This window comes from Phoca vitulina, unplaced genomic scaffold (genome assembly GCF_004348235.1).
Source record: "Phoca vitulina isolate PV1807 unplaced genomic scaffold, GSC_HSeal_1.0 scaffold41, whole genome shotgun sequence".
NCBI lineage: Eukaryota > Metazoa > Chordata > Mammalia > Carnivora > Phocidae > Phoca > Phoca vitulina.
In genome coordinates, this window is record NW_022589744.1 from 16,946,451 (window position 1) to 16,970,968 (window position 24,518).

At 50.7% G+C, this 24,518-nt stretch overlaps 1 protein-coding gene across 4 annotated transcripts in view; it reads left to right on the forward strand.

Annotated features, from left to right (window-relative positions):
* The window catches only part of TBCD (tubulin folding cofactor D), a 156,889-nt gene that overhangs the window by 98,209 nt on the left and 34,162 nt on the right, over positions 1–24,518 (forward strand). For all 4 annotated transcript variants that reach the window (XM_032429794.1, XM_032429795.1, XM_032429792.1 and 1 more), the window contains 5 exons: positions 3,493–3,550; positions 9,861–9,890; positions 12,572–12,657; positions 18,253–18,333; positions 23,541–23,614. In XM_032429794.1, coding sequence (XP_032285685.1) covers positions 3,493–3,550; positions 9,861–9,890; positions 12,572–12,657; positions 18,253–18,333; positions 23,541–23,614 — 329 coding nt within the window. The remainder of the gene's footprint in view (positions 1–3,492; positions 3,551–9,860; positions 9,891–12,571; positions 12,658–18,252; positions 18,334–23,540; positions 23,615–24,518) is intronic.

Sequence of the window (24,518 nt, forward strand, 5' to 3'; positions counted from 1 at the left end):
TGATAGGAAATTTTAAGAATTCAATAGAAAATATGAACTTTTGGTAGTATTGGCTGGGCCCAGAGTCAGTGAAGTTATAAGTCTACATTTTTCTTGTGTCAGATGTTGAAGCAGAATTTCTTGGTGAATATCTTTTCCTAGAATACATATTCTTATGGATTATGATAAAGCAGCTCTTGTTAAACCTAACTATAGTGATGACATTTCCATTAATTCTGAGAATATATTTAGGATAACATACCACACATATTTTCGTTAAGAACGGCAGTTATGTTTTAGTTGAGAGATCACATTAACGTATCTCCATCAGTTTATTGATTTTTACAATTTTATTAACAAAAGCCAGTATGATGTGGAAGTAGAAGGTGACTTTTCTTTACTTTTAAGTCCAGTATTATTTAAATCTCATTTCAGCTGTAGTTTGCGGTCAAGAGTTTAGGGGAGAAAGGGAATAAGCTGGTGAGAGAGTTTTGCTGAATTTATTTTCAGCTTCACCAGTGAAAGGACCCGAGACACTGAAATCTTCAGATGTTTAGTTGCTTTTCAGAATTTTAATTTTGAACCAACTTGAGCCTTAAAGGAGAGTTCCAGGAAGAGTAAGAAAGGCTCCTGTGGGCCCACCAGCTCCCCTCGTGTTATCACCAAATGCACCCACAGTGGGACATGCACGTCCTATAGTATCTCAACTGCAGCCAGTGTGTGGTGGTGGGCTGTTGGGGGCGTCATGGCCAGGGCCCCCCCAGACTCCGCGTGGGGGATGCTGCCCTTGGTCCCCTGGTTGAGGTGGGGTCTGTCAAGCTACTGGGATTGTCTTCATTGATGCGGGACGCATGTTCCCGGGACACCTGGAGACCACGTGCTCCCTGCTCTGACCACCAGTGTCCACGCCTGTCTGTGGGTCTTGCCTGCGACAGGTGCATGGCGGCCAGCAGCCGCTCTCTTGGCTGTTCTCTCATAAGGAAAAGGCATTCCCTCTCCCCTTTTCACCCACTGCATCGTCTGTTGATGTCTGTGGGCTCACGGAGGTCTCATTTACCCTTGGGATTTACCCTTGGGCCTGTCGTCTAACACTTGCTGATTATGCCGCGCAGATGGCTCTACCTTTGGCCATTGGGAGTGGTTTCGTGTTGGCTGCTGTGTCCTTTCAACGGGACTCAGACTTTTATTTTTTTGAATACTTTCTCACTTTCTAGCATGACAAGATTCTCCAGGCTTATCTTTTGTTCCCTTGGCCCAGCCCTGACATCAGCTGCTTCCAGGGGTTTGTGTTGAGATCTGAGACCTGGACTCTGCTTACACTCTGATATACGAATGCCAACCAAGTGTGCCTCCAGCCCGAGTCCCTGTGTCGGTGTGGACCTTGCAATGCCAGCCCAGCTGTCCCAGGTCTCTCTTCTGCTCCCTCTCCCTCCTCCTGGCTCTCGTTCTCGGCTGTGTCTTTACTTGTCCACGTGCAGTGGTTCCAGAGCTGCTAGCCCACCCAGCCTGTGAGGAGCACATCTCCTCACCTGCCCTGTCGAGGGTTCCACAAGCTGGCCCTGCTGTGGTGCTGCTCTGTGTAACAGGTGCATTCCCTTGACTGTCGGGTCGCCACTTCCTGATGGATCCTTGACATTTGCTGCAGTGAAGTTCCCTCCTTCTGTGCACCGTTCTGTGGGTTTTGGCAGATTCAGAGTTGGGTGCCACAGGTACGGTCCCAAGCAGTAGTTCTGTCTTTCCTGCGTCCCCCACTCTGCCCTGGGTCGTTAGCCACCCTGTCCCCTGGCCACCACCACACTGGCTTTGCACCCTATAGTTCTGCCATTTCTAAAATGTCTTCTGTATGGACACACAGAATATGTGGACTTCCCGTTTAGCAAAAGGCACGTAGCTTCACCTGGGTTTTCTTGTGAGGTGATGCTTCATTCTTAACTGCACAGGAGGATTTCGCAGTGTGGGTGTGGAGGTCACTTGTCTGACTCAGGTCTCAGTGGGCTAGAACCAAGGTATCGGCAGGGCGGGTTCCCTCTGGAGGCTCCGGGGGAGAATCCGTTCCTCGTCCAGCTTCTAGAGGCTGCCGTGTTCCTTGGTTTGTGGCCCTTCGTCCACCTTCACAGATGGCAGCTTTGGGGCAAGTCCTTAGGCTGTGTCTCTCGGGGCTCCTCTGCCTCCTGCTTCCAGTCCCAGGGCCTTCGTGACTGTGCGGGGTCTATCGGCGTAGCCTCCCTGACCAGCACCTGCAGCCTTAACTGCCCTCTGCCGGGTAATGCCGCATGTTCGCAGGTTCCGGGGTCGGTGCCTGGACGTCTGTGCCAGGGGGCATCGATCCGCTTCCACTCGGTATTGAGAGACGTGGTGCAGCTGGAGGGATTGGTTGGATTTAGGAGGTCGTTGTTTAGGCTGGAAGAGCTGGGAAATGTGGATGTGCCGATGGGATGTCCCAGGGTTTTGGAGGGAGGAAGAGGATTGAGATGTAGAAATAGGAGTGGGTCGCGTCAGGCCCTCAGCTATCGGGGCAGACGGGTGATGTCACTTTGAGGTGGCCTCCGTGTGTCTGAAATACCCCCTTACCTTTTAAAAGATTTTATTTATTTATTTTTGAGAGAGAGGGAGAGAGAGAGCGTGTAAGCGAGCACGAGTGGGGGAGGGAGAGGCTCTCCACTGAGCGAGGAGCCCAACATGGGGCTCCATCCCAGGACCCTGGGATCATGACCTGAGCTGAAGGCAGATGCTTAACCGACTGAGCCACCCAGGCGCCCTGAAATACCCCCTTTTAAAAGCATTTTCTCAAGGTTAATAGGAGATTCAAGTTCTCGAGTCATCCTTAGAACCAACGCTGTCTCCACTCCTGCCCCAAATCCTTTGTTTTCTGTTAACTAAAACCACATAAAGTCAAATGAGTGCTTTCTGTTTTATCAGTAATAATTAAGTGTGATGACCTAATGAAGAGGGGTTTAAATGAAGTCTGGTGAATGTTATGAGCTTGGAAAAGGCTTCCTTTTCTCCTGGCACGGTTGTGGTTGGCCATCTGGAGGGCTTTACGTGACCTGATAGCTGTTTTTTACACTTGGTTGGGTTTCTGAAGAGGGGCAGGGCCTAGGGGCTCCACTGGCTGCCCGTGCATGTCCCTGTGTGCTCCCTGTCCATCTTGAGGAGCTCTTGCCTGGGCCCGAGCGTCCATGTCTGTGTCCATGTCAGCCCAGCCCAGGAGTCTGCTTCCCCGCTCCCCCCAAGCACTGCTGGTTCTCGTCCTCTGGGCACCCCCAGAGCAGGGCTGAGCACATTCTGCCTCCCAGGCCCCTGTGCATGGCAGCCTTCCTCCCTGTGGCTTCCCTGGCGCTCAGGTGTGCACGCCTCACGTGGCTCTCGGTGGACCAGGGTCAGCCACCCGTGGTGCTGGGAACCCGCTGCACACAGCACGCACCGAGCGAGTGAGAGAGGCCTCCGAGTCCTGTAACAGGGTCTGTGTTCTTTCACAGATTTCCTTTTAACCATTTTTCCTCTTTTTCACAGTGCTCTGGTGATTGCCACAGTGTTTGACCGAAACATAAACTGCAGGAGAGCAGCCTCGGTGAGTTTTCTTGTTTTGTTCCTTTTCCTGACGGTGTGGGTGGGCTCTGATCCGTGCCCTGGTCTGCTGAGCAGGCCGCACACTCCTGGATGCTGCCCATGTGTGGTGCCTGGGAAGCCACCTAGCGGAGTGCCAGCTCACATTTCCTCCCAGTTTCAGGGGGAAGGGAGTGGTCTTTAGCCTGTGAAGCGGGGTCAGGATGAAATGCTCCACCCCCAGCATGCCCAGAAATGCAGCCGTCTCGAGCATCATGCCTGATGACCAGACACGGCTCGAGGTAGCTTGTGCTCTGGGGAAGGAGAAGAAAGTGTGTTCTGGGCGTGTGACCTGAGTGTGACGGCCGCGCAGGTGGCTTTGAGCCTCAGGAGGAGTTGTTGCCAAGCAGAGGTCAGCTCAGCTTCACGTGGTTGTGCTGGGCCTGGAGCCTCACTGGACGTGCCTGGCGGCCCCAGTGCCCCTTCATGTGTTTGAACACCAGTGCCTAGCCCCCCAGAGCCTGGTCATGTCTGGGGTGGATTCTGTGTGCAGAGAGCTTTCAGTAGGCTACACAGTTGCTCCCTAAGGGCACTGACCAGGAGTCTGCATGAACATCCCACTGCGTCTCCAGCAGAGCTGGGCTGTGGCCCCGAGCTCCGCTTCAGGGGTTCCTGTGGATGCCGGTAGAGATGATGGCTGCCGGGCCTTGTCCCTGGGATACTTGCTGGTGATGTCCATGGCTGTGTCCTGCCTTCACACAGGGCTGTCTTACTGATGGCCAGTCACTTAGATCATGCTCAGACATGGGCTGGTGCAGGTGCTGAGGGACCAGAAGCCAGGGCCAAGAGTCCCTTCAATAGCAGAGCCTGGTAGCTGAGGTGACAGACCGTCTGGAGACGGGAGACTTAGTTTCGGGTACAGACAAACAACTCCCCAAGCTTTAAGAGGTAAAGAATGGACATGGACAGAATGGCCGTGCTTTGAGAAAGATGTGGGGTGTGGCTGGTTGTGGCTTGTGGGAGAGGTGAAGCCAGGAGGACCCTGGTGCTGGCCAAGGTTTGGTTTCTGTATGGTTCGGGTTAGCGGGAGACCTGCAGGAGGAGGGTCCAGCCTGAGAGGCACTGGGGCCTGGGAGGGTTTTCTGTGAGCCCTCTGGATTGTCAGAAATGGGGGTATAGGGGACTTGAATGTGTTCTGTGGGTGGTTGGGCTGAGGGGTCGGATTGAGGGCCCCCAGCTGGGACATGGAGAGAGCTGCCCACCTTGCCCCGGGGGGCCCCGCAGGCTGAGCCTTCCTGGCTCAGAAATGGGTGAGCCCCAGGGGGACAGGTGGGTGAGCGTGGGAGGGCCTTGCTCTGGAGGGCTCTGCCCACAGACAGGGGGGCTGAAGCTGATTTTAGGTGTCCAGAGGGGAACAGACACACGCTTTTAGGGACCAGTCATAGAGAGAGGGTGGAGGAGGCATCTGTACCCCATGGCCTGGTCCAGATGGAGGTTGTGTGAGTTTGTGAGACAGATGAGGAGGAGGAGGAGGGGTCTGCTAGAAGAAACTGAGAGCCACTCGTTGAAATCCACATTTAGGATTGGAACACTCGCTTCAGTAAGGTTATTAACAGTTAATGGAAAAAGATACCGTGGAGGAGATTCTGACTGGTGAGAGAGGGCAGAGGGCGCAGGTCAGCAGTTAGGCTTGTGCCTGGCTGGTTCAGAGGTGAAAGATGTGACTCGAAGGCAGGACACATAGGTGTGCTCAGACTACCTTCGGCAGGTGATGCATTGCCATAAGATGTGGGATTTGGGAGAATCAGCGCCATGCTGGGCGTGCTCCCACGTGCTCTGGGGACACATTTTTGGGATTGTTAAGTGTCACACTCAAGCTGGGACAGTGCAGGCTGGAGTGGCTGGGGGCCAGGGAAGTACCTGGCTTAGGCGGGGAAGGCTGGGTGGTGGGCAGTGGCGTGGCCACACAGGTGAGGTACCCACGTGCACAGTTCCTGAGAGGGGTGGGCACTGCTGGGTCAGTTGCACTTGGTTCCTGCTGCTCCTACAGAAAGTCAGCAGTTTCTTTCCCACGGAGGGGAAGCCAGGCCAGGCAGCACTCGGCCACAGCTCCATCAGGGCTATTGGACTGTCGTTTCCGTCTGTTGTGATGTTTTTGTATGGCTTTGGAATTAGGGTAGTCTGGCCCCACGAAAGGAATTGGGAATATAAAATCTTCCTCTTGTATTTTGTACAAGAAGCTTTAAAAGCTTGTCATGGCGTGCCTGGGTGGCTCAGTCGGTGAAGCGTCTGTCTTCAGCTCAGATTGTGACCCTCAGGGTCCTGGGATTGAGTCCCGTGTTGGGCTCCCTGCTCCGCGGGGAGCCTGCTTCTCCCTCTCCCTCTGCCCCTCCTCCCCACTGCTCATGCTCTCTCTCTCTTTCTCTCTCTCAAGTGAATAAATAAAATCTTTTAAAAAAAGGTTGCTATTTCTTTGTTTCTACTTTAAATGTTTGGTGGAAATCATCAGTGAATCCAACTGGGCCTGTTTTTTTGTTTTTTCTCGTTTCTTTGGAAGTATTTTGTTATTAATTCAGTTCGTTTAGCTTGTCTGTTTTTTCTAGTGAAGGAGCTTCTCTGTCCATCTAAGCTGTCAGGTGTAGCGACAGGACATGGGGGGCAGTGCTCCATCTGCCACTTCTCACGCTGTGCTCTGTCCCGTGTCACCATGAGGATGGTTGGCGCGGCTGTTGACACATGGTGGGTGCTCCACAGATGGGTGTTTCATGAATGGGTGACCATGGACCCAGGGACCAGCGTGGTACCTGCTCCCTTTGCTTGGGATGATGCAGGTGGAGCGTGGGCCTCCCTCGTGTGTGGGAGCTCGGTCGGAGTGTCTCCCGTGACCCCAGACAGTGCCTGTCTGACTGCCTGGTCTCTGTACCCCCAAACAGGTCTGATATAAGAGGTACTTGGCCTCAGGCCCTTCAAAATTTTGTCTCAAGAGAAAGTTTGCCAGCAAAGCCAGTCTCTTCTGTGTTCATGCAGCTTTGTTTCTTTTGTCTGGAGCGTCAGTAGGAAGCCCCGTGATTCCTTGAGAGGCCCTCACATTTCTGCCCTGACATTCACTTGAAGGCCATAATCATAAGACACTTTCAAACACAATGATGATTTTTTGTTAAATCTGGACTTAAAAAGTAGCTTTTATATTTTCTTTCTTGTTTCTTGTAAAGTCAAACATTTTAATGGGAAGCAGTAGTAAAATCAAAGCACTGATACCTTTATAAACCCTGAGGAAGGGGTGAAAAAAACCAGAAATCATTTTGTTTGTTTGTTTTTCAAGTTAGAATTAAAATCCTTCAAAATTAGCAGGAGATTCTTTGCATGAGACATCATTTATATATGCCTGCTTACCTAGCAGCTGCAAAATTAAAACAGTGAGGGTAAAAGATGCATTTGTTTAAAGCTCAGGATTGAGTAGGTGATAACTTGGAATGAAATCTCTTACTGTGGAGCTGCCTCCTCAGATAAAGGCATGTTCTGCCCTTTCTGGCTCCTGTTTGTGCTCACGTTTCACGCTCTCCTTGCTGGGTCACTCCCTGCTGAGGTTAGGAGGGCCTGGGCCCGTTCGCTTGCCCAAGGACGAGGTCACCCTGCCCACCCAGGACCACAGTGCCACCGGGAGCATGTGGGCGCAGAGAGGGTTTGAGCTGCTGTGTCCCTTCAGACCCTTCCTCTCGGGCCTGTGGTTCACGTGCCGCCACTTCCCACCTGCACTGTGGCGATGGGCGTCCAGGTCCATGATGGTGATGGTAGAAATGCGAGTTTGCCAGGCCCTGTGGGGCCTTGGTGAGTGCTGTGTTCGGTTTTCACAGCAACCCTGTGAGGATCTGGGGGGGTGGCGGAAGGGAGGCCTGACTGATTGATTAGGGTAAACACATTTGTGAATCATGTAGCTGTTCATTGCTCTCCACGTTGGAAGGTACCCACCCAGCCTGCAAATGTGTCGACATTTTGAGAAGACTTGTCCCCAGCCAGGAAGGAAGGAGTGGTGCAGATGGGCGGCCCCGTGCTTCCTCATGGGAGGGTCAGGGTGAGGAGGGAGAGGGAGCCTGGGAGCCTTGCTTCATCCGCAGTTACACTAAATCTCCTTAAAGCCCACATTTAGCTAAAAGATGTTTGGCATCTAAACCCCTATGTTACTACTTTCTGACTTTCTGTGTTGATGTTGCCTGGATGGAGTCATACAGCGTGTGACCCTCAGGACTGGTGTGTTCCTCGCAGGTGCGTCTAGGCTCTGGCTGGGCCGACAGCTCCCTCCTGCTCCTTGCTGGTCGGCTCCTGGTGACGGCAGAACCGCAGTTGCTCCGACCGTTTGCATGTTGTGGGAGCTTGGGTTATGTCTGGTTTTGCACTATTTTAAGAATTAAGCTGCTGTGAACATTCGTGTCCAGGTTTTTATGCGAACGATGGTGGTTGCCTGTTCAGCCCTGTGTTCAGAGGGGCTGTGCCGTTTCACCTTCCCACCGGCAGCCTGTCCGGGATCCCGTCGTCCTGCAGCCTCGCCAGCATTCTGTGTTCGTTCTGTGGTCCTGTCGGCCGTGTGGTGATGCCTCATTGTGCTTTTAAGTTGCCTTTCTCTGGTGGCGAGCACCTCTCCGTTGTCCTTGCCCTGTGCCTCCCCTTTGCTGAAATGTCTGTTCAAGCCTCCTGCCGTTTGCTCGTTGGCTGCTGTGTGCACTGTTGAGTGTGGAGTTCGTTAATGCTTCAGATGCGAGGTGCCGCCTTCACTGGTGTGTGGCTCCTGGGCTCGGCTCCCGGGCTGTGGCTTCTGTCCTCCTGACAAGGCGTCTCACAGAGCAGGAGTTCTAAAGTTTGATGTGACCAGTTTGTCAGTTTTTTCTTATGTGGATCGTGTTTTCAGTGTCCACCCTCAGAATTCATGGCCTGGCCCTCGGTCCTAAAGGCATTCTGTTTTTCCATTCTGTTCCACCCTTCTCTGTGTCTGTCCTCTGTGTCCGTGTGCAGTCAGCCGCCATGCTGGGGACAGCCATCCCTCCCCTCTCTTCTTCAAGACTGCTTTACCTCTTCCAGGGTTGCATTTTTTCTACGTCAGTCTTGTATTATTTTTTACCTTCTTGATGTCATCAGAATGGTAAATATGTTCCTAAATTTTGCTTGTTATGTAAATTGACACTATATCATATATCCATTGCTTTTTGGTTGGTTTCTTATTTTCTTTAACAAATTTATTGCAAAAGGTTCAAAATGGTACGTAGAGAAAATCGAGTCTTCCTCCTCCCTGTTTGAAAAGCTACGGGAGGGCCATGGGTGAAATGCCCGTCTGCTGTGCCTGGAGGAGACCACCCTGGTTCTGATTTTTTGGGGGACCCACCTGAGATGCTGGCCAGGGGCAGGCTCGGGGCTCTGTGCTTGGGTTTCTCAAGTTCCTTTCTGCACAGCTGCATGTACTCCCTCTCAGTGCCTGTAAGGTACACCGTGAACTGCCCCCAGGGGCTCTGCCCAGGAGGAGGGGCCGCATCCGTGGGCAGGGCACCCTCCCAGGGCTTCCCTGACTTCGGACCTGTCACGTGCTGACCACGTGGCCGTGCGGCTGCGGCCCATGCTGCTGTGCTTGATGTCCTGCTCCGTTGGGGAACTCTGAGCCCGCTGCTTTGGGGAGAGCGGGGTCGGGGAGCCAGCTGGGTGGTAGATGGGAAAGGAGGCACTGCCCATCGTCCACTGGCCCTGCTCTTGTTACCGTGCCGAGGGCCTGGCTGTCACACCCCCGCAGAGCAGGCGGAGGGAGGGGAGCCACCAGGGAGGTGAACAGGCATTTTAAAGAAAGCACCTGAAGACACTTCATTCTAAGTAAATATTTTGAGCGCTAGGCCTGTGTTGGAGGCTCAGGGCTTGTCCGTGACGGCCCCTGGGGAAGGCAGAGGGAGGAGGTGGGCCATTTATGTTCACCATTGCGAGCTGCTATCACAGAGTTCCCAGGGAAAGGGTCTTGTGTTGGATTTGATTTAACGGACTGATTTGACTCTGTTCTCATGCCTCTATCTAGGGCCTTGAATTAGGCATCAGTGAGAAGCTCGGCGTCTGCATCTAAAGGACACTTTTCAGGATGTGTCTGATTTTATAAACTTGAATTGTGGTTTAAAAAAGCACCAGGACCTAGAGACGGAATGACAACTACCCTTGAGGCTCTGATCAGCCAACAATGAGGACTTTTATTTAAAAAAATAAAGCCATGGGTCATTTGTGCTGCATGGCGTTTGTTTTGAATTTCTTTCCTGATGTTTAGCAAAGCGCAAACCTAACTCACCTGCTCTGTTTGTTCTTCTTTTCCTTAGGCTGCTTTCCAGGAGAATGTGGGAAGACAGGTATGGCTACTTCTTGAAGTCTTCATTCCTAAAACTTCCTGTAGTTTTAACAGTAGAAATACCGAAAGCTGCAAACTTGGTATCTCCTTGCATTGTTAGATGAGGGTAAAGAATTTACCTAGAATAAGCTAATATTTAACTCAGTCACGTCTGGTCACAGAACCACTTATGATGTTATCCAGGGGAGAGTTGACACAAGTTTTAAACAGTTAGTATTGTGTTTTATGGTAAACTCGAATGTGTAAGTAATTTCACACATACACACACACGTCAGAGCTCAGTACCTTATGCATTGCCACCTGATATTAGCAGTTGCCTGTGGGTGCAGGAGGGATGTGGGTGGAGGAACCTGGCTTCTCAGGGACAGAGATGTGATCACTGCCCATCCTACGTGTGGTAGGAGCCAGCTTCGGAAGCCATTGACCCTGCGGCCTCTCTCTGTGCTCACCAGCACCATTGTCCCCCCTAGTCCTGAACCTCTCATGACTGGTCAGCCTTGGCTGTGGGGTGTGGTCCTTATCACCGAGTCATCCACTCTGTGTGAGCCGGTGGCCACACTGGGACATGTGGTTGGCCTGAGGAAGAATGGGCTGGAGGCGGGTCATGTTGGGGGAACACTGAGCTGAGCTCTGTTCAGCGCCCCAGGAGGAAGGTCTGGGCTGAAGAGGAGTATATTGTGGGCGAGGGCATCAGCAGATGGTGCTGGGGGACAAGAAGAGACAGTGATGGGCATCTGGGCCTTGGGGGTCAGAAGTCAGGCTGCAGGGCCCAAGGGGAGCCCCATGTAGAAAGCTTGCTCAGCAGCGGGAAAGGCAGGCCTCAGAGAGGGAAGCCTCCGGTAAAACACAAGCATTCTAAGACTTGGTGTTGGGGTGTTTGGGAGGAAAATGTCCTTGTAGGTGCCCCCTATGTCCGTGAGGGTCCTTGTTGCAGAACCTGGGGGCCTGGGTTCTGCATGCTGGGTCCACCATCTCCCGGTTTAGTTGCCGTTCTCCTGGGCTGCCAGAGGCCAGGGTGAGGGCTGACCCTTCTGCTTCCACGGGGGAGGCGACCTTTGGTTCTTGGCGGGAAGTTCTCCCAGAATCGGCCCAGGGAGGCCGTCCAGTCTTGCTTCCACAGCTGGCTGCAGGGCACGTGCTGCTCTGTGCTTCATTCTCCTCCAGCACCTCTGCCTCCTCAGGGTCTCTCCCTTTCTTCCCTGGCTCAAAGGTGGCTGACCCCAGTGTCCTTGGGTGTCACTTAGTCCACGTCCACCTGGGGCCCTGGAAACTTAGAAGATGGTGGCTCCCTAGGAAAAGACAGCTGACCTCTGAAGGGGACCAGCTTCAGTGTGTCGGGGCCGCAAGTGTGGAGAGCTCCAGAAGGCAGTGCTGCGCTGGCAAAGGAGGGGGTTGGACAGGCATAGCGGGTGGGTGGGCAGGCCGCTGTAGTCAAGGAACCTGCTGGAAGCTGAACTGAGGGGCTCTGGGCACCCCAAAGTCAGAGCCCAGGAGAAAGAGGCATCTCCCCACCCCTGGCTTCCAGCCTGCCGTGCGCAGAGCCCTGTTCCAGACACAAGGTGGTCTGGAGCAGGGGTGCTGTTGAGTCTTGGCCGTCGCCGTGTCCCATTTGGTGGGGACACTCGGGTTGGGTGGACAGTCAGGGAGAGGAAAGGCCTTTAGCCACGGTCTAGGTTTAGGGGATCAGCGGGAGCCGGTGTTCCGGGGGTGTCCCCCCCCGCCGTACTGATGTTTGCTGTGAAACCAGCATACACATAGCACAGGGTGCAGGGGGGTTGTGCAGCTGTTAAAGAGACACAGACTTTGAAAGGAGTAGAGTCAGGTGGGCCCAGGGTGCCCCCCAGCCCTGCACACGGCAGTGTCCTACTGTTTGGTGGGAACGTTGGAGAAGAAGGATGTGAACTTGCCAAAGCAAACAGGGTCGCACTCAGGGGAGGGCATATAAACTCCCTGACTTGGCATGAGGTTATTAGTGATGTTTGTGTGTTTGCGAGAATTCCCAAAATGTGACACACAGGCTTGAGGTGCGCAAATGGTGCTGGGAAAATGGCGCCGACAGACTGGCTCACAGGGTTGCCACAAACCTTCCGTGTGCAAAATGTGCAGTATCTGGATGCGCGTTGAATCAGGGGTGCCTGTACCGTTGAAACCTGGTTTGCTTGCTTGTTTTTATGGTGTGGGTGTGAATCTCTTAAACATTTTAAAATTGAAAATGTTTGAGTTGGGGGCGCCTGGGTGGCTCAGTTGGTTAAGCGACTGCCTTCGGCTCAGGTCATGATCCTGGAGTCCCTGGTTCGAGTCCCGCATCGGGCTCCCTGCTCAGCAGGGAGTCTGCTTCTCCCTCTGACCCTCCCCCCTCTCATGTGCTTGCTCTCTCTCATTCTCTCTCTCTCTCAAATAAATAAATAAAAAATCTTAAAAAAAAAAAAAAAAAAAAAAAATAAAAAAAAAAAGAAAATGTTTGAGTTGTTTGAAAAAAAAAATGAAATATTTTTGAGTGGTTCATACCGTACCAGCACCGTGTCCAGCATGAGACGGGCAGTCAGTGAGCTGTCTGCTGCTGGTCCCCAGCGTGCCTCTGTCGTAGGTGTGAGTGGGTGTGAATGTGGCTGTTGACCTTCTGGAAGTGCCTCCCCTCACTCGTGTCACTTGTCCTCTTCTCCCTCTTGACTCTGTGACTAGGGCACTTTCCCTCATGGAATCGATATTTTGACTGCAGCGGACTACTTTGCTGTTGGCAACAGAGCCAACTGTTTCCTGGTTATAAGGTAAGTTGTTAATTTGTCACAAAATACGATACTCCCTGTGATGCAGATATCAGAAAAAGCTCCACAATTTTCTTTCTTCCCCCTGGAAAGTCCACCAAGAGTAGATGTAATTTACATGACCGGAATTTGTGTTTCCCGCTGATTGGACCAGGTGCCCAGTGTGGGATTCTGTTTATGTAAGACTCTAGAAAATGCAAACTAATCCAGAGGGACTGCGGCAGGTCTGGGTGGCCTGGGGAGGGGTGTGGGATCTGCTTGCTTTTTAAAGGGGTGCTAACAGCTTCAAGCATGATAACCAGAATGAGTGCTGTCTCTGGTCATCCCCTCCTCCCAGCCTGCCCTGTTGTGTGGGCGCTGCCTCTAGGCCCCCTTTGTGCCCATGTTTCCTGCAGCTGCTGCGGATGCACCGAGGTGGCTTAGGAAGGACTGTTTTTTCTTTCCCAAGTTGAAGGGATCTCTGGCTTGTTTATGACATGTGAGTAAGAAGAGGTATTTGAGAAATCAGGTCAAGGGGTAGATACGTAGCATGGCCACCAGCGCTGCAGGACCCGAGTCAGATTTGCACCTGCGTGACTTGTGTGCTGGGAGGCCCCTCGCTGTCTCGGCTCCTTGCTGCAGCGTCAGCACGGGGAGGGCGAGGCGTGTCTGTGGTTTGTCGCCCTGACCGTGCACTAACCACTCTCCATCCTGACGAGAGACTCTCGCACCTGTGCAGACGGTGCAGCAGTTACTTTTCTCCATTACGAGCATGCACAGATTTTTTTTAAAAAGTAGCATTTGGCCTCTTTCTCAGAGTCTTTGACTAAACACACTGTATTTTTAGCATCCTTTCCATCTTTTCTCAACATCTAATGGCTTTCTGTGCCTTATCAGTTTTTTCCTGCTTTTGTTCTGTTTTCTTTGTTAATATTTGAACATATATATATATTTAAATACACATGACATTTATTAGAAAATGTAGACTACCAAATTCCATCTGTCACTGTCGCGTAGAAATGCAAATACTGAATATGCATATGAACCGGGACCAAAGGGTGACAAATTTTAAAATATGCCATTGGGGATGGGAGTATGGGTGATTTTTTTTTTCCTTCTGTCTGAACATATATTTTAATGTGGAGAATTTACCACTTTTCCCTGAGCTTCCTGGGTAAAATAATCAGCAGTTTTTAGCCCTGGCGTATTTTTCTTGTCGCTAAAGTTTCTAAGCTGGTCTAAGACTTACATGTAATCAGTTGTCTGCATTTCATAGAGATGTTTGACAAAGCTTAACCCTGTGCAGGGCGTGTTCTTTAATGGTGCATTTGGTACTCTTAGTGTGGAAGAGAGGCGGTCAGTGAGGACAGAGTCCTGCGGTCATAGGACTGGGATCTGTGGGCACTTGGGGGGCTCTTCACTCCAGCCAAGATAGGGCAGACACCCAGGGTCCTGCCATCAGCTGGACTGTGGTGGGGGCAGGGGGAGGATGCGCGTTGAATCAGGGGTGGACAACCCAGGAGGGGGACAACCCAGGAGGGATGGTCCAGGGTCAGCAGGGCCCAGCTCGGGTGTAGTGAGGGGCTTCTGAGCTGAAGTGAGGGATGTGCATCGTCCTGAGTCATGGGACACGGTTCAACAGTCAGGTCTGCGTTTTGGCAACTGGAAGCACGGAGGTCAGGTCCCTCGTGAGGCGGGGGTCAGTCTGGACCCCTCACAAGTTGATTCTTCTGGAGATTAGGGTTTCTGGCACACAGATTGGAAGCAAGTTGAAAGCAGCAGGTGAAGACAGTCAGGTGGGGTGTACCAGCAGGTGCTCCACCTTTGTTCTTACTTGGACAGCTTTGTTAAAGTTCTGAGAGCACAAGGACGCTGCCGGTCCCACACGTATATTCTGATCTGTCACCACGCCCAGGTAGTGGGAGAGCTGCTACCACAGAGTTTCCCCGGGCCCCTTCCCCAGCTGCTCCGGTCTGCTGGTCACTGGATTAGTTTGCATTTTCTTAAGTGATGTGAATGGAATCACACAGTATGCACTCTGTATTTGTGCTGCTTCTTTCACTTGTTGCATGTCAATGATTCATTCATTCCTTGGTTGCTGACTAGTATTCTGTTGTATGGCTACAGCACGTCCGCTTGTCCGTCCCAGTTGAGGAACATCTGGGCGTCTCCAGTTGGGGGCTGCTACAGATAAAGCAGCAGTGAACGCCCACGTACACGCCTGTCTGTGGGCAGGTGCTGTCGTGTGTTGAGCACCTAGGGTTGGAACAGCTGGACCCTAACTTTTTAAGAAACTGCCAAACGGATTTCCAGGACAGTGGCCTGGTTTCCCATGCCCCGGCAGCCAGCCCTCGCTGGGGCCCATCTTTCTAATTGTAGCCATTCTAGTGGCTGGGCAGGGCAGCTCATTAATCTGTGTTTTCCTAATGACTGAGGCTTTGAGCGTCTTTCAGGGGCTGCTTTGATAAATCTTTTGCCTGTTTATTGGGTTAGTTTTCTTCTTATTGAGAATTTGAGAATACTTTATATATTTTGAATACGAGTACTTTTTCAAACAAACAATCTGCAAAGGTTTTCTTTTTGTCTGTGATTTGTCCTTTCAGTATCCTGGGTATTCCTGAGACTAAACCTCTAAAAAGGTCGTATTTATTTTTGTACACGTATTTTATTACATATAATTTCCATATAGGGAGATTCACCAATATGAAATGTGGGTTTTGGCTGATGGGTGGCCACCACTGTGGTCAATGCAGGGCGTGCTTCCCTCATTTCAGAAAGTCACTCAGTCCTGGGCCCTAGCAGCTCTGACTCCCCTCCTGTGCCCAGAGTCTGCCTTCTTTGGAATTGGTGTGAACGGAGTCACATGGCGCGTTTGCTTTTGCGTCCTGGCTTCACTGTGTTACTGAGTTCCCGCTGTCCCCTGCCCTGTCCCCCATTTACCGGCTGGTGGCCACTCGAGCCCCTTTGATGTCAACATGCAAACACAGGGCTATTTCTGTTGGGAAACAACCAGTGGTCGTTGGCACTTTCTATTGTGGGTGTCTTGCTGCTGGAAGTTTCCTTAGCAGATTTCTGACATCTGTGGTCCTCTGCATGCTTCTTGAAACACATTTTGTTGTATTTTGCTTTCCAGTAATTTGCACATTCCTGTCATACAAGTTCTTCGAACTAAGGGGCCCTCGGAGCAAACTGTCTCCTCCTCTGCTTCCTAGCTCGGTGAACGGCACGCCACCCACACAGTCAGCTCCATTTTGCTTCTCCTACTGTCTCCTTCTCTGCATCCGCTTGGTGACCTAGTTCTGTCACTTCTGTGTCCCTAATAGCCCTCAAGTGCTCCTCATGCTGCTGATCCCTTCAGCTGTCCCTGTGGCCCAGCTCCTACTGTCCCGACAGTGGCCAGGCCCTCGCCTGCCACCCTCTGTTGACACCCTCCCTAGCGCTGCATGTGGCCTCCGTGCAGACCCTGAGCACTCAGGGAGTGCTGTACACCGGGGGGTGGTTCCGGACGTGTGTCTTCCCCACAGTCAGCTGTCAGTTGGTGCCAGAGCTTGACTAGAGCTCAGGTGGCTCTCCCTGTCCGTTTCTTTCCGTGAGGCCACTGGTCATGGATGCTGGCCTGGGGCAGTCCTGTCTGGCAGTTCCCGGGGCCCTTCGGTGATGGGGGTCCTGTGGTCACATCTTGGCTCCTTTTCTGACAGCTTGTCCACTGTCCTGGTTTTTCTGTTTTTCCTTCTGACTTTATCTGTTTCATCACCGTTAGAGGGTCTCAGTCTCACCTCTGGAGAAGCCTCTGCTTTTCTTTCTTTCACATCCAGAACAAACGCCCTCTTCGGTCTGGCACCTTGTAACACACGCATGTCCACGCAGCACCCATATTCATCCCGTGCATGTGCACACGTGTGCCCACCCAGGATCCAGAAGCATCCATGCACCCTTCTCGACCCCTGTGCCATCCGCTTTGTCTCTCACCACCACGTAGCACATGTGGCTGATGGCTCAGCCCATGGCGGGGGCGTGTGGATGGCCTGGCAGGTTCAGATGATATGTGTAGGCAGTTGAGGGTTTTAGGGGAGTGACATGTGCAATGTTTTTGGAGTTTGTGTGTTTTTGGAGTAGGAAACACAAGGGCGTGGGTCTTTCAGGAGTGCTCTTGTGTCCTGGTTCTGTCCCGGGGGTCCTTGTTGTCGTCAGTTCCTCAGGTCGTCTTCTAGAGAGGGTCGGTTTATGTCATACAGATGGGTGCACACCGAGCGGTGGCGCCTGGTGCACAAGGTTGGCGTGGCTTCCGTGCTCCTCCGCAGAGGACGACCGTCCAGCTGTGGGAGGAGGTCAGGAGGTGGCTCGGGTTACCGCCCCACACGGCAGAAGTTGCTGTGCTAACGGGCGGCATGTGTGCAGCACCTTCGCTCTGCATCCTGTGTCCTCTGTGTGGGCGGAGCGTAATTTCCTGGCCTTCGGCTTCTGTCTCATCTTTTGCTGATTTATATACGATGTGAAGTGAGTGTTCTTGCACATGGTACGTCTCACCTGTGTGGTTGTATCTGAATGAATTAACAAAAATGGGATCGCTGGATCTTTATGTTTTCAATTTCCTGTTTGATGCCAGTTACTGTCTGTAGAGGCTGCACCGGAAGGGTACCCCCAGCCGTGTTTCTAGATCCTTCCAACAGTGGCTGCACCCCTCGCTCCCGACTTTGGCAGTCTGGCAGATGGACGGAGGTTTTCTTTCTGTCTCCCATGGGAAGGAGGCTGAACATGAGCTGTGTCCATTTTCTTCTCTGTAAACTGTCTGTGAGGATTATCTTATGAGGTGATGGTATTTTCTGATGGATTTGGAACAACTTTATTTTAAAGAAGTCTCGTATTTGTGGTAACACTTGCTGATATTTTCTTTGAGTTTGTTTCTGTCTTTTGACTTTGTTTATGGTGTGTTTTTCCTGGCAGACATTTTTCTTTTTTGGTTATGTGTTTGAATGTACCAATCTCCTTTAATGGGTTTTGAGTTGTAAGTAGAGAGGCCTGTCCTATTTGGACATTTTTTTTCTTAATTGTCCTACAGTATTTTCACTAGATGTAACTTTTATTTTTGAGGCATAATTTACACTCTGTCAGCTGTCCTGGAGTGAGGGGCACAGTTCAGTGAGAGCTGACGCTGCGCACACCTGGGTGACCACCTTCACTGAGATACCACAGGCGGGCGGCCCCAGCCCACCACTGTGGGTCACTGATGCCGTTTGTAGAACGTCGCATAAGTGGTATCAGAAGGGATGTGCTCTCGCGTCGGGCTTCTTGGCTCAGCGTGTGCATGCGGTGTGTTGCGAAAGGTCTCTATCCCGTGGCTGCTGCAGGGTACATCTTAGCTCACCTGTTCTAGACGTTTAGGCTGTTTTGAGGTTGTGGCTCTGATGAATAAAGCTGCTGTGAGCTTTTATTTGCAAGTCTTCATGTGGACCTTTAGCTTTCTTTCTCCTGGGTAAATACTTACAGGGGGATTTCTGTATATTTAACTTTATAAGGAACTGCCAAACTATTCTTGAACGTGGCTGTATGATTTCACCTCTCACAAGCAGGTTCCTGCTCCTTCCCATCCTCACCGCCTCTGAATACTGTCTTTTTTAGCATGTTTATTGCCGGCTTTCCTGAGTACACACAGCCAATGATAGACCACCTGGTGACCATGAAGATCAACCACTGGGATGGGTAAGTTTTGTGTTTTTGTGCTTATCTCATTAGTGATGTATTTTATTAGATTATCTGTCAAATTAGAATTCTTATTTTTTTTTTCCAGAGGAGAGATTAAATTGAGCTAAGCCTTGAGAATGTATCTTCTTATCGTAGGTTTCATATTTTAAGATGACTTTTGAGAAGTGATAGGAGTTCTCGTCTTCATGCCTGACATGCTGGTTAATGGTCTGTGTCCAGTTTTACCTCTGGAGACCTTAGGTGTGCTAGGTGTGAAACGTTCCTGTGTGGATACTGTCGTGCTGGCGTGTGATGGAGAGTGTGAGCAGCCTCCCCAGGCACTCCCTTGGTGGCCGCTTCCTCCGGCGCTGCCCTGCATGGCTGCTCTGGCCGGCGGTCTTCTCTGTTGTCTCCTCGAAGCTAGCAGGCTTTGGTGGCTTTTCCTGATGACGGAGCAGTCTCAGGGCCTCTGAGCGTTTCACTAGCTCACCGTCCCTTCTGAGGGAGGGCTCCCTGTGCGATCCAGAGCACAGAGGGGTGTCCGTGCCACAGCTGCTGTTACCGCCGCTGGGAAGACAACATTGTTTGTTGTAGGACGCTCGGTGTGGCCGCTGGTGCAGACAGGAGATCTCAGGGCGCCTGCAGATGTAAGTAGCTAGATGGGTCATACGTCCAGAACCCCAGCTTTAGGGTGGGTGTCACTTGCAGAGAGTTCTTTCTGATCTACTGGGGAACGTGTTCCAGCTTCTGCCAGGACCAGTGCCGTGGGTGGCGAGGCATCCGGCGTGTCTCCCTCACGTGCAGGAGCGCAGGGCTCTCCCCGGGAGCGGGCGCCTCTGGCAACAGGAGCACCTCTGTGTGCCGCTTGCGTGGGTCTGGCCCGCCCGCCAGGAGGCCTCTCTCTTGGTTTCCTTGCGGGACCTTCCTGAGAGTTGTGCTGGTGTCTGGCACTTACGCGTAACTGCAGAGGTCCTTGTAATTAGGACAGAGACCCCGTGCGCTGAGCCTGTGATGAATCAGTTAATTAGCCTATCAGTCAGTAGGGTATTTAAGACAGAGTTGTCCGTGTATTATTACCCGTGGTGTTAGATAAACTCCTGAGCTGTTGAAATCTCCAGCTGATGTGTCAGAACGCTCACTTCCTTCAGTTCTGGGCCTCTCGCGTTAGGTGCATTTACATTTATCATTTGTGTCTTCCCAGCGGATTGGCCCTTTATCATCATGACATGTCCTTCTCTGTTTCATGTTAGATTTTTTGTCTTAAAGTGCGATTTGATAAAATTATAGCATAAGGGTCGGCATACTTTCTTTAAAGGGCCAGACAGTAAATATTTTAGGTCTCTGTTCCATATATTTTATTGTTTTTTCTTTACATGACCTTCTAGGATGTAAAAACCATTCTTAGCTTGGGGCCTTACCAAAAGAGGCCCAGATGGAGCCCTTGGAGCAGCTCCCCACCTACTGCCCTTTGCTGTCAGCCTGTGTGTGTTTTATAGGGTCTTGCTTTTTATATCCATTCTGACAAAGTCTGCCTTTTGTGTGAGGCCCTTAGTCTGTGCACGTTTAATATAATCATCAGTGTGGTTCACTTTCTGCCTGTCATCTTGCTGTTTGTTTTCTATATTTTCTCATGGCTTTTGTTAATTTAATTTAAAAAAGATTCTTTGTGGACATTTTCTTTTTTAGAATAAGCTCTGAAAACCTGACAGTGTTCAGTGTATGTGAGCCACAGCATAGAGGGGAATGTTGTCTGGTTCTACTTTCTGTCAGGTTTGGAGATCCTCAGGGTAACATCAGCTAACACTTTCTAGCACATTGGGCTTTATAAAGCATGATGTGGCCTTGACATTTTATGATTCTTTAGAGGTGGAGATGTTTCTGCATCTGTCTATCTTTGGCCTGGATTCTGTCAGTGAGGAGATAGCAGCTAGAAGTTCACAAATAGGGGCACCTGGGTGGCTCAGTCAGTTAAGCGTCTGCCTTCGGCTCAGGTCAAGATCCCGGGGTCCGGGGCACCTGGGTGGCTCAGTCGTTAAGCGTCTGCCTTCGGCTCAGGTCAAGATCCCAGGGTCCGGGGCACCTGGGTGGCTCAGTCGTTAAGCGTCTGCCTTCGGCTCAGGTCATGATCCCAGGGTCCTGGGATCGAGCCCCGCATCGGGCTCTCTGCTCAGCGGGAAGCCTGCTTCTCCCTCTCCCACTCCCCCTGCTTGTGTTCCCTCTCTCGCTGTGTCTCTCTCTGTCAAATAAATGAATAAAATCTTTAAAAAAAAAAAAAAAAAATCCCAGGGTCCTGGGATCGAGCCCCGCATCGGGCTCCTTGCTCAGCAGGGAGCCTGCTTCTCCCTCTGCTACTCCCCCCTGCTTGTGCGCACGCACTCTCTTTCTCTGACAAATAAATAAAATCTTTTTATTTTTTAAAGAATTTTTTTTAAAATTTATTCGTTTGAGACCAAGAGATACAGAGAGAGAAAGAGACAGCAGGAGCAGTGGGGAGCGGCAGAGGGAGAGGGAGAAGCAGACTCCGTGCTGAGCAAGGAGCCCGATGTGGGGCTCGACCCCAGGACCTGGAGATCATGACCTGAGCCGAAGGCAGATGCTTAACCATCTGAGCCACCCAGGCACTTCTAAATAAAATCTTAAAAAAATAAAAAAATAAAAAAAAGGAAGTTCACAAATGGGACTTTCTAGTTCTCTGGTTAGCACATGGCTTGCTCATGGAAAATGGGGAGCCCCTTGCAGAATTCTTCACAAACAGTGTTGTGTAGTGTGCCTTGACTCATACAGGGATTCTGTTTTACCTTAAATAGTGTCACTTTTAAGAGGTATTGGTCCATTCTCTTGGGTTTCTTTTTGGAAGTGTTCTGACACCCAAAATAATTTACGTATCAAGATAAACATAACTTAAAATTTTTTTGATTATGGGAAAATACACATATATCTATCATCTTAACCACTTTTTGTGTACAGTTCAGTAGTGTTACGTACATTTGCCTTGTTGTGCACACATTACTACCATTCATCTCCAGAACTTCTTCATCTTGAAAAACTGAAACTCTGTCCCCACTGAACAGGGACTCGTCCTCCTCACCCCCTCCCTTAGCCCCTGGCACCCATCATCCTACTTTCTGTCCCTAAGAATTCAATTCCTCCAGGGTCCTGATGTAAGTGGAATGATACAGTATTTGTCCTTTTGTGACTGGCTGATTTCACCGAGCATAATCTCCTTAACGTTCATCCATGTCGTAGCAGGTGACGGGATTTCCTTCCGTTTTAAGGCTGAGTGACACTCCATTGTGTGTATAGACCACATTTTCTTCACCCGTTCATCTGTTGGTGGACCCTGGGGCTACTTCCATCTCTTGACTGTTGTGAATATTGCTGCTGTGGATGTAGATGTGCAGATATCTCTTCAGTACCCCACTTTCAGCTCTTTTGGGTAAATACCCAGAAGTGGAATTACTGGGTCATATGGTAATTCTATTTTTAAAGTTTTGAGGAGCCCCCAGAACCGTACTGGTTTTCGTAATAGCCACCATCTTACATTCCTTCCCTCCATATCCTCACTGTTCCTTGACTTCTCTTTTCCCGATGGTGGCGATCTTACTGGATGTGAGGTGGCACCTCCTGGTTTTGATTTGCATTTCCCTGATGATTATTGACGTCGAGCATCTTTTCATGTGTTAGTTGGCTATTTGTCTATCGTCTTTGGAGAAACGTCTCAAGTCCTTTGCCCATTTTTTAATCCAGTTACTTGTTTTTTGTTGTTGAGTCGTAGAGGTTTTTCATATATTATTATTATTAATCAATTATCAGATACATAATTTGCAAGTATTTTCTCCCATCCTATAGGTTGCCTTATCACTCTGTTGACTATGTCCTCTGATAAGCAGAAGTTATAAATTTTAATGCAGACTTATCTATTATCAGTTTATCCATTTTTACTTTTGTTGCCTGTGCTTTTGGTGTCATATCCAAGAAGCCGTCACCAGATCTAACATCATGAAGCTTTTCTCTTCTCTTTTCTTTTAAGAGTTTATAGTTTTAGGTCTTCTGTCTAGGTGATAAATACAATGGTTTTAAGTAGAGAAAGCTTATGCTCAAAGGGGCACTAATTGGGAAAGATGCAGGTAAGTATGCTTGTTGGAGTGGCCACCCCCTTTGCCTCCTTGGGACTTTTTCCTGCTGAAATAAATGGTTCTCTGCTTTGTGACCCTTTAATCACTCATTCTTCAGAAACAGCTTCCTGAATATTGACCAAATACTTATGGAGGCTGTGGGGGTGCAGTGCTGGATTTGACTGGTGTTAGTGACCAAGTGATTAGTGTTGGGCATGGTGGTCGTGGATGTGTGGTGTTGAGGTTCTTGGTGCCTGAGACATCCCTGCCTCCAAGAACTCGTGGTTTGCTGTCAGAAGTGGACCCCCTAAGCAGGACCTGGGGGCCCAGGAGGGGTGGGACGTGGTCCTGCCTGGTACAGGGGACATCCTGTTTTCATGTTTCTGTGTTCACTCAGTGCTGATGTATTTTGGATGTTTAATCGTCAAAATACAGATAGCCCTCTTTTGCATGTTTGTTTCCACCCTGATGTTTTTATCCTGTTTCTGTGTTGTCCTGTTGTCATCACCCAAAGCATTGTTGTTGCAGTGATGACTGGTCTCCACCGCTGTGCCCTCCTGGCGTCTAGTGCCTGGCGGGTAGGGTGAGGTTGGGGAAGCTGGGTCTGGTCAGCGCCATCTGGCCCCAGCAGGCTCACTCACCAGCCCTGGGGGCTTCCTTCTGTCGTTTGATGTGTTGAGAACGTGTCTGATGTGTTTTCATTGGAAGTATCTGTACTGATGTGATTTGTGCCTTAGCCATACGACATTCCTCCCGTGCAACCCTTGTGGTCCTCACAGTGAGGGTTTCACGTGGCTCTGCCCAGTACGCCCGTCTTCTGAATCCCTTGGGGTGTGGGAGGTTGGAGACACACTGCCACGTGGCACCCAGAGAGGGAGGCTGTGCCCCATGCAGGCCTGGCTCAGGCCCTCCGTTTGGTCAGTTTGCTTGTTCTTGTGTTACAATCACAGGTGCTTATTTGTTTGTTCATTTCTATTGTTTTTATTGGTGGTTTTGAGTCAGTGGGCAGTTGGCACTCCTGTGTTCTGTCTGTCCTCTCTCTTCATGAGTGGAATAAAGTTCGAATCATCAGAAGGAAGGAACTGACAGTTGTCTTCATCCCTCCCCTAGGGTCATCAGGGAGCTGTCTGCGAAGGCTCTGCATAACCTGGCCCAGCGAGCTCCTGAGTACAGCGCCGCTCACGGTGGGTGTGTTCCGCCATCCTGCTGGCAACACACGCACACACGTGTGCACCTGCGCATCCGCCACGCACACAGCACAGGGCGAGGACAGGCCGCTGTGCTGGGGTCCAGGCCTGGAGGGCTGAGAGTGACCTTATGTTTCTCTCTCGCTGAAAAGCATGTGAATGAAGAGCTGGTCTGCGCTTGGTCAGGGGACAGAACACAACCAGACGCCGTGAACGTTGCGGTGTGTGTGCCCTGGGTGCAGGCACCGATTACCGCAGGGAGCTGATGGCTTCCGTTGTGTGTCTCGTGTATTTCAGAAGTAGCTTTTTTTTTTTTAAATGAAGTAATTCACAATCTAATAAATTAAAAAATGAGCTTCTTTCTGGCAGCTCCTGGCTGAGGGAATAGGAGAGGAGAACTGCCAGGTCCAAAGGGACCACACCCATTATCATTAAGGAAAGAACCCATATTCCAGAATAAACAAACATCTGATTTCAATATAGGGAACCATACTCAAATTTCTTTAAGTTATGCTTATTCTCACTGACTTTTATAGGGTAACTAGTGGTCACATTGTGGCTCTTCATTTGGAGTCACCGATTTTACTTCTGTGTGCCTCTCACACACTCTGGGCCGTTAGTTCCTAAAGGCCTTCACCTTCATGGTCTGTTTGTGAAATGCGACGTCAGGAGTCTCTTATTTACCTATAATTGATAATCGTCATGGCCTGAATGAAGGGGCGCTCCACCTTGTCCTTTCTTTCCGGTAGGAGAGCATTAACAGGATGAGGGATTTCCCCAGTTCTTGAACACTGACCGCTGCTAGCTGCCATGTTTGAGTGCCTGTGTGGGGTGCCTCTGGCTTGGATGCCGTCTGCTTCTACAGCCCCTGCAGCACTGCATTTGCGTGTTCAGGGAAGTG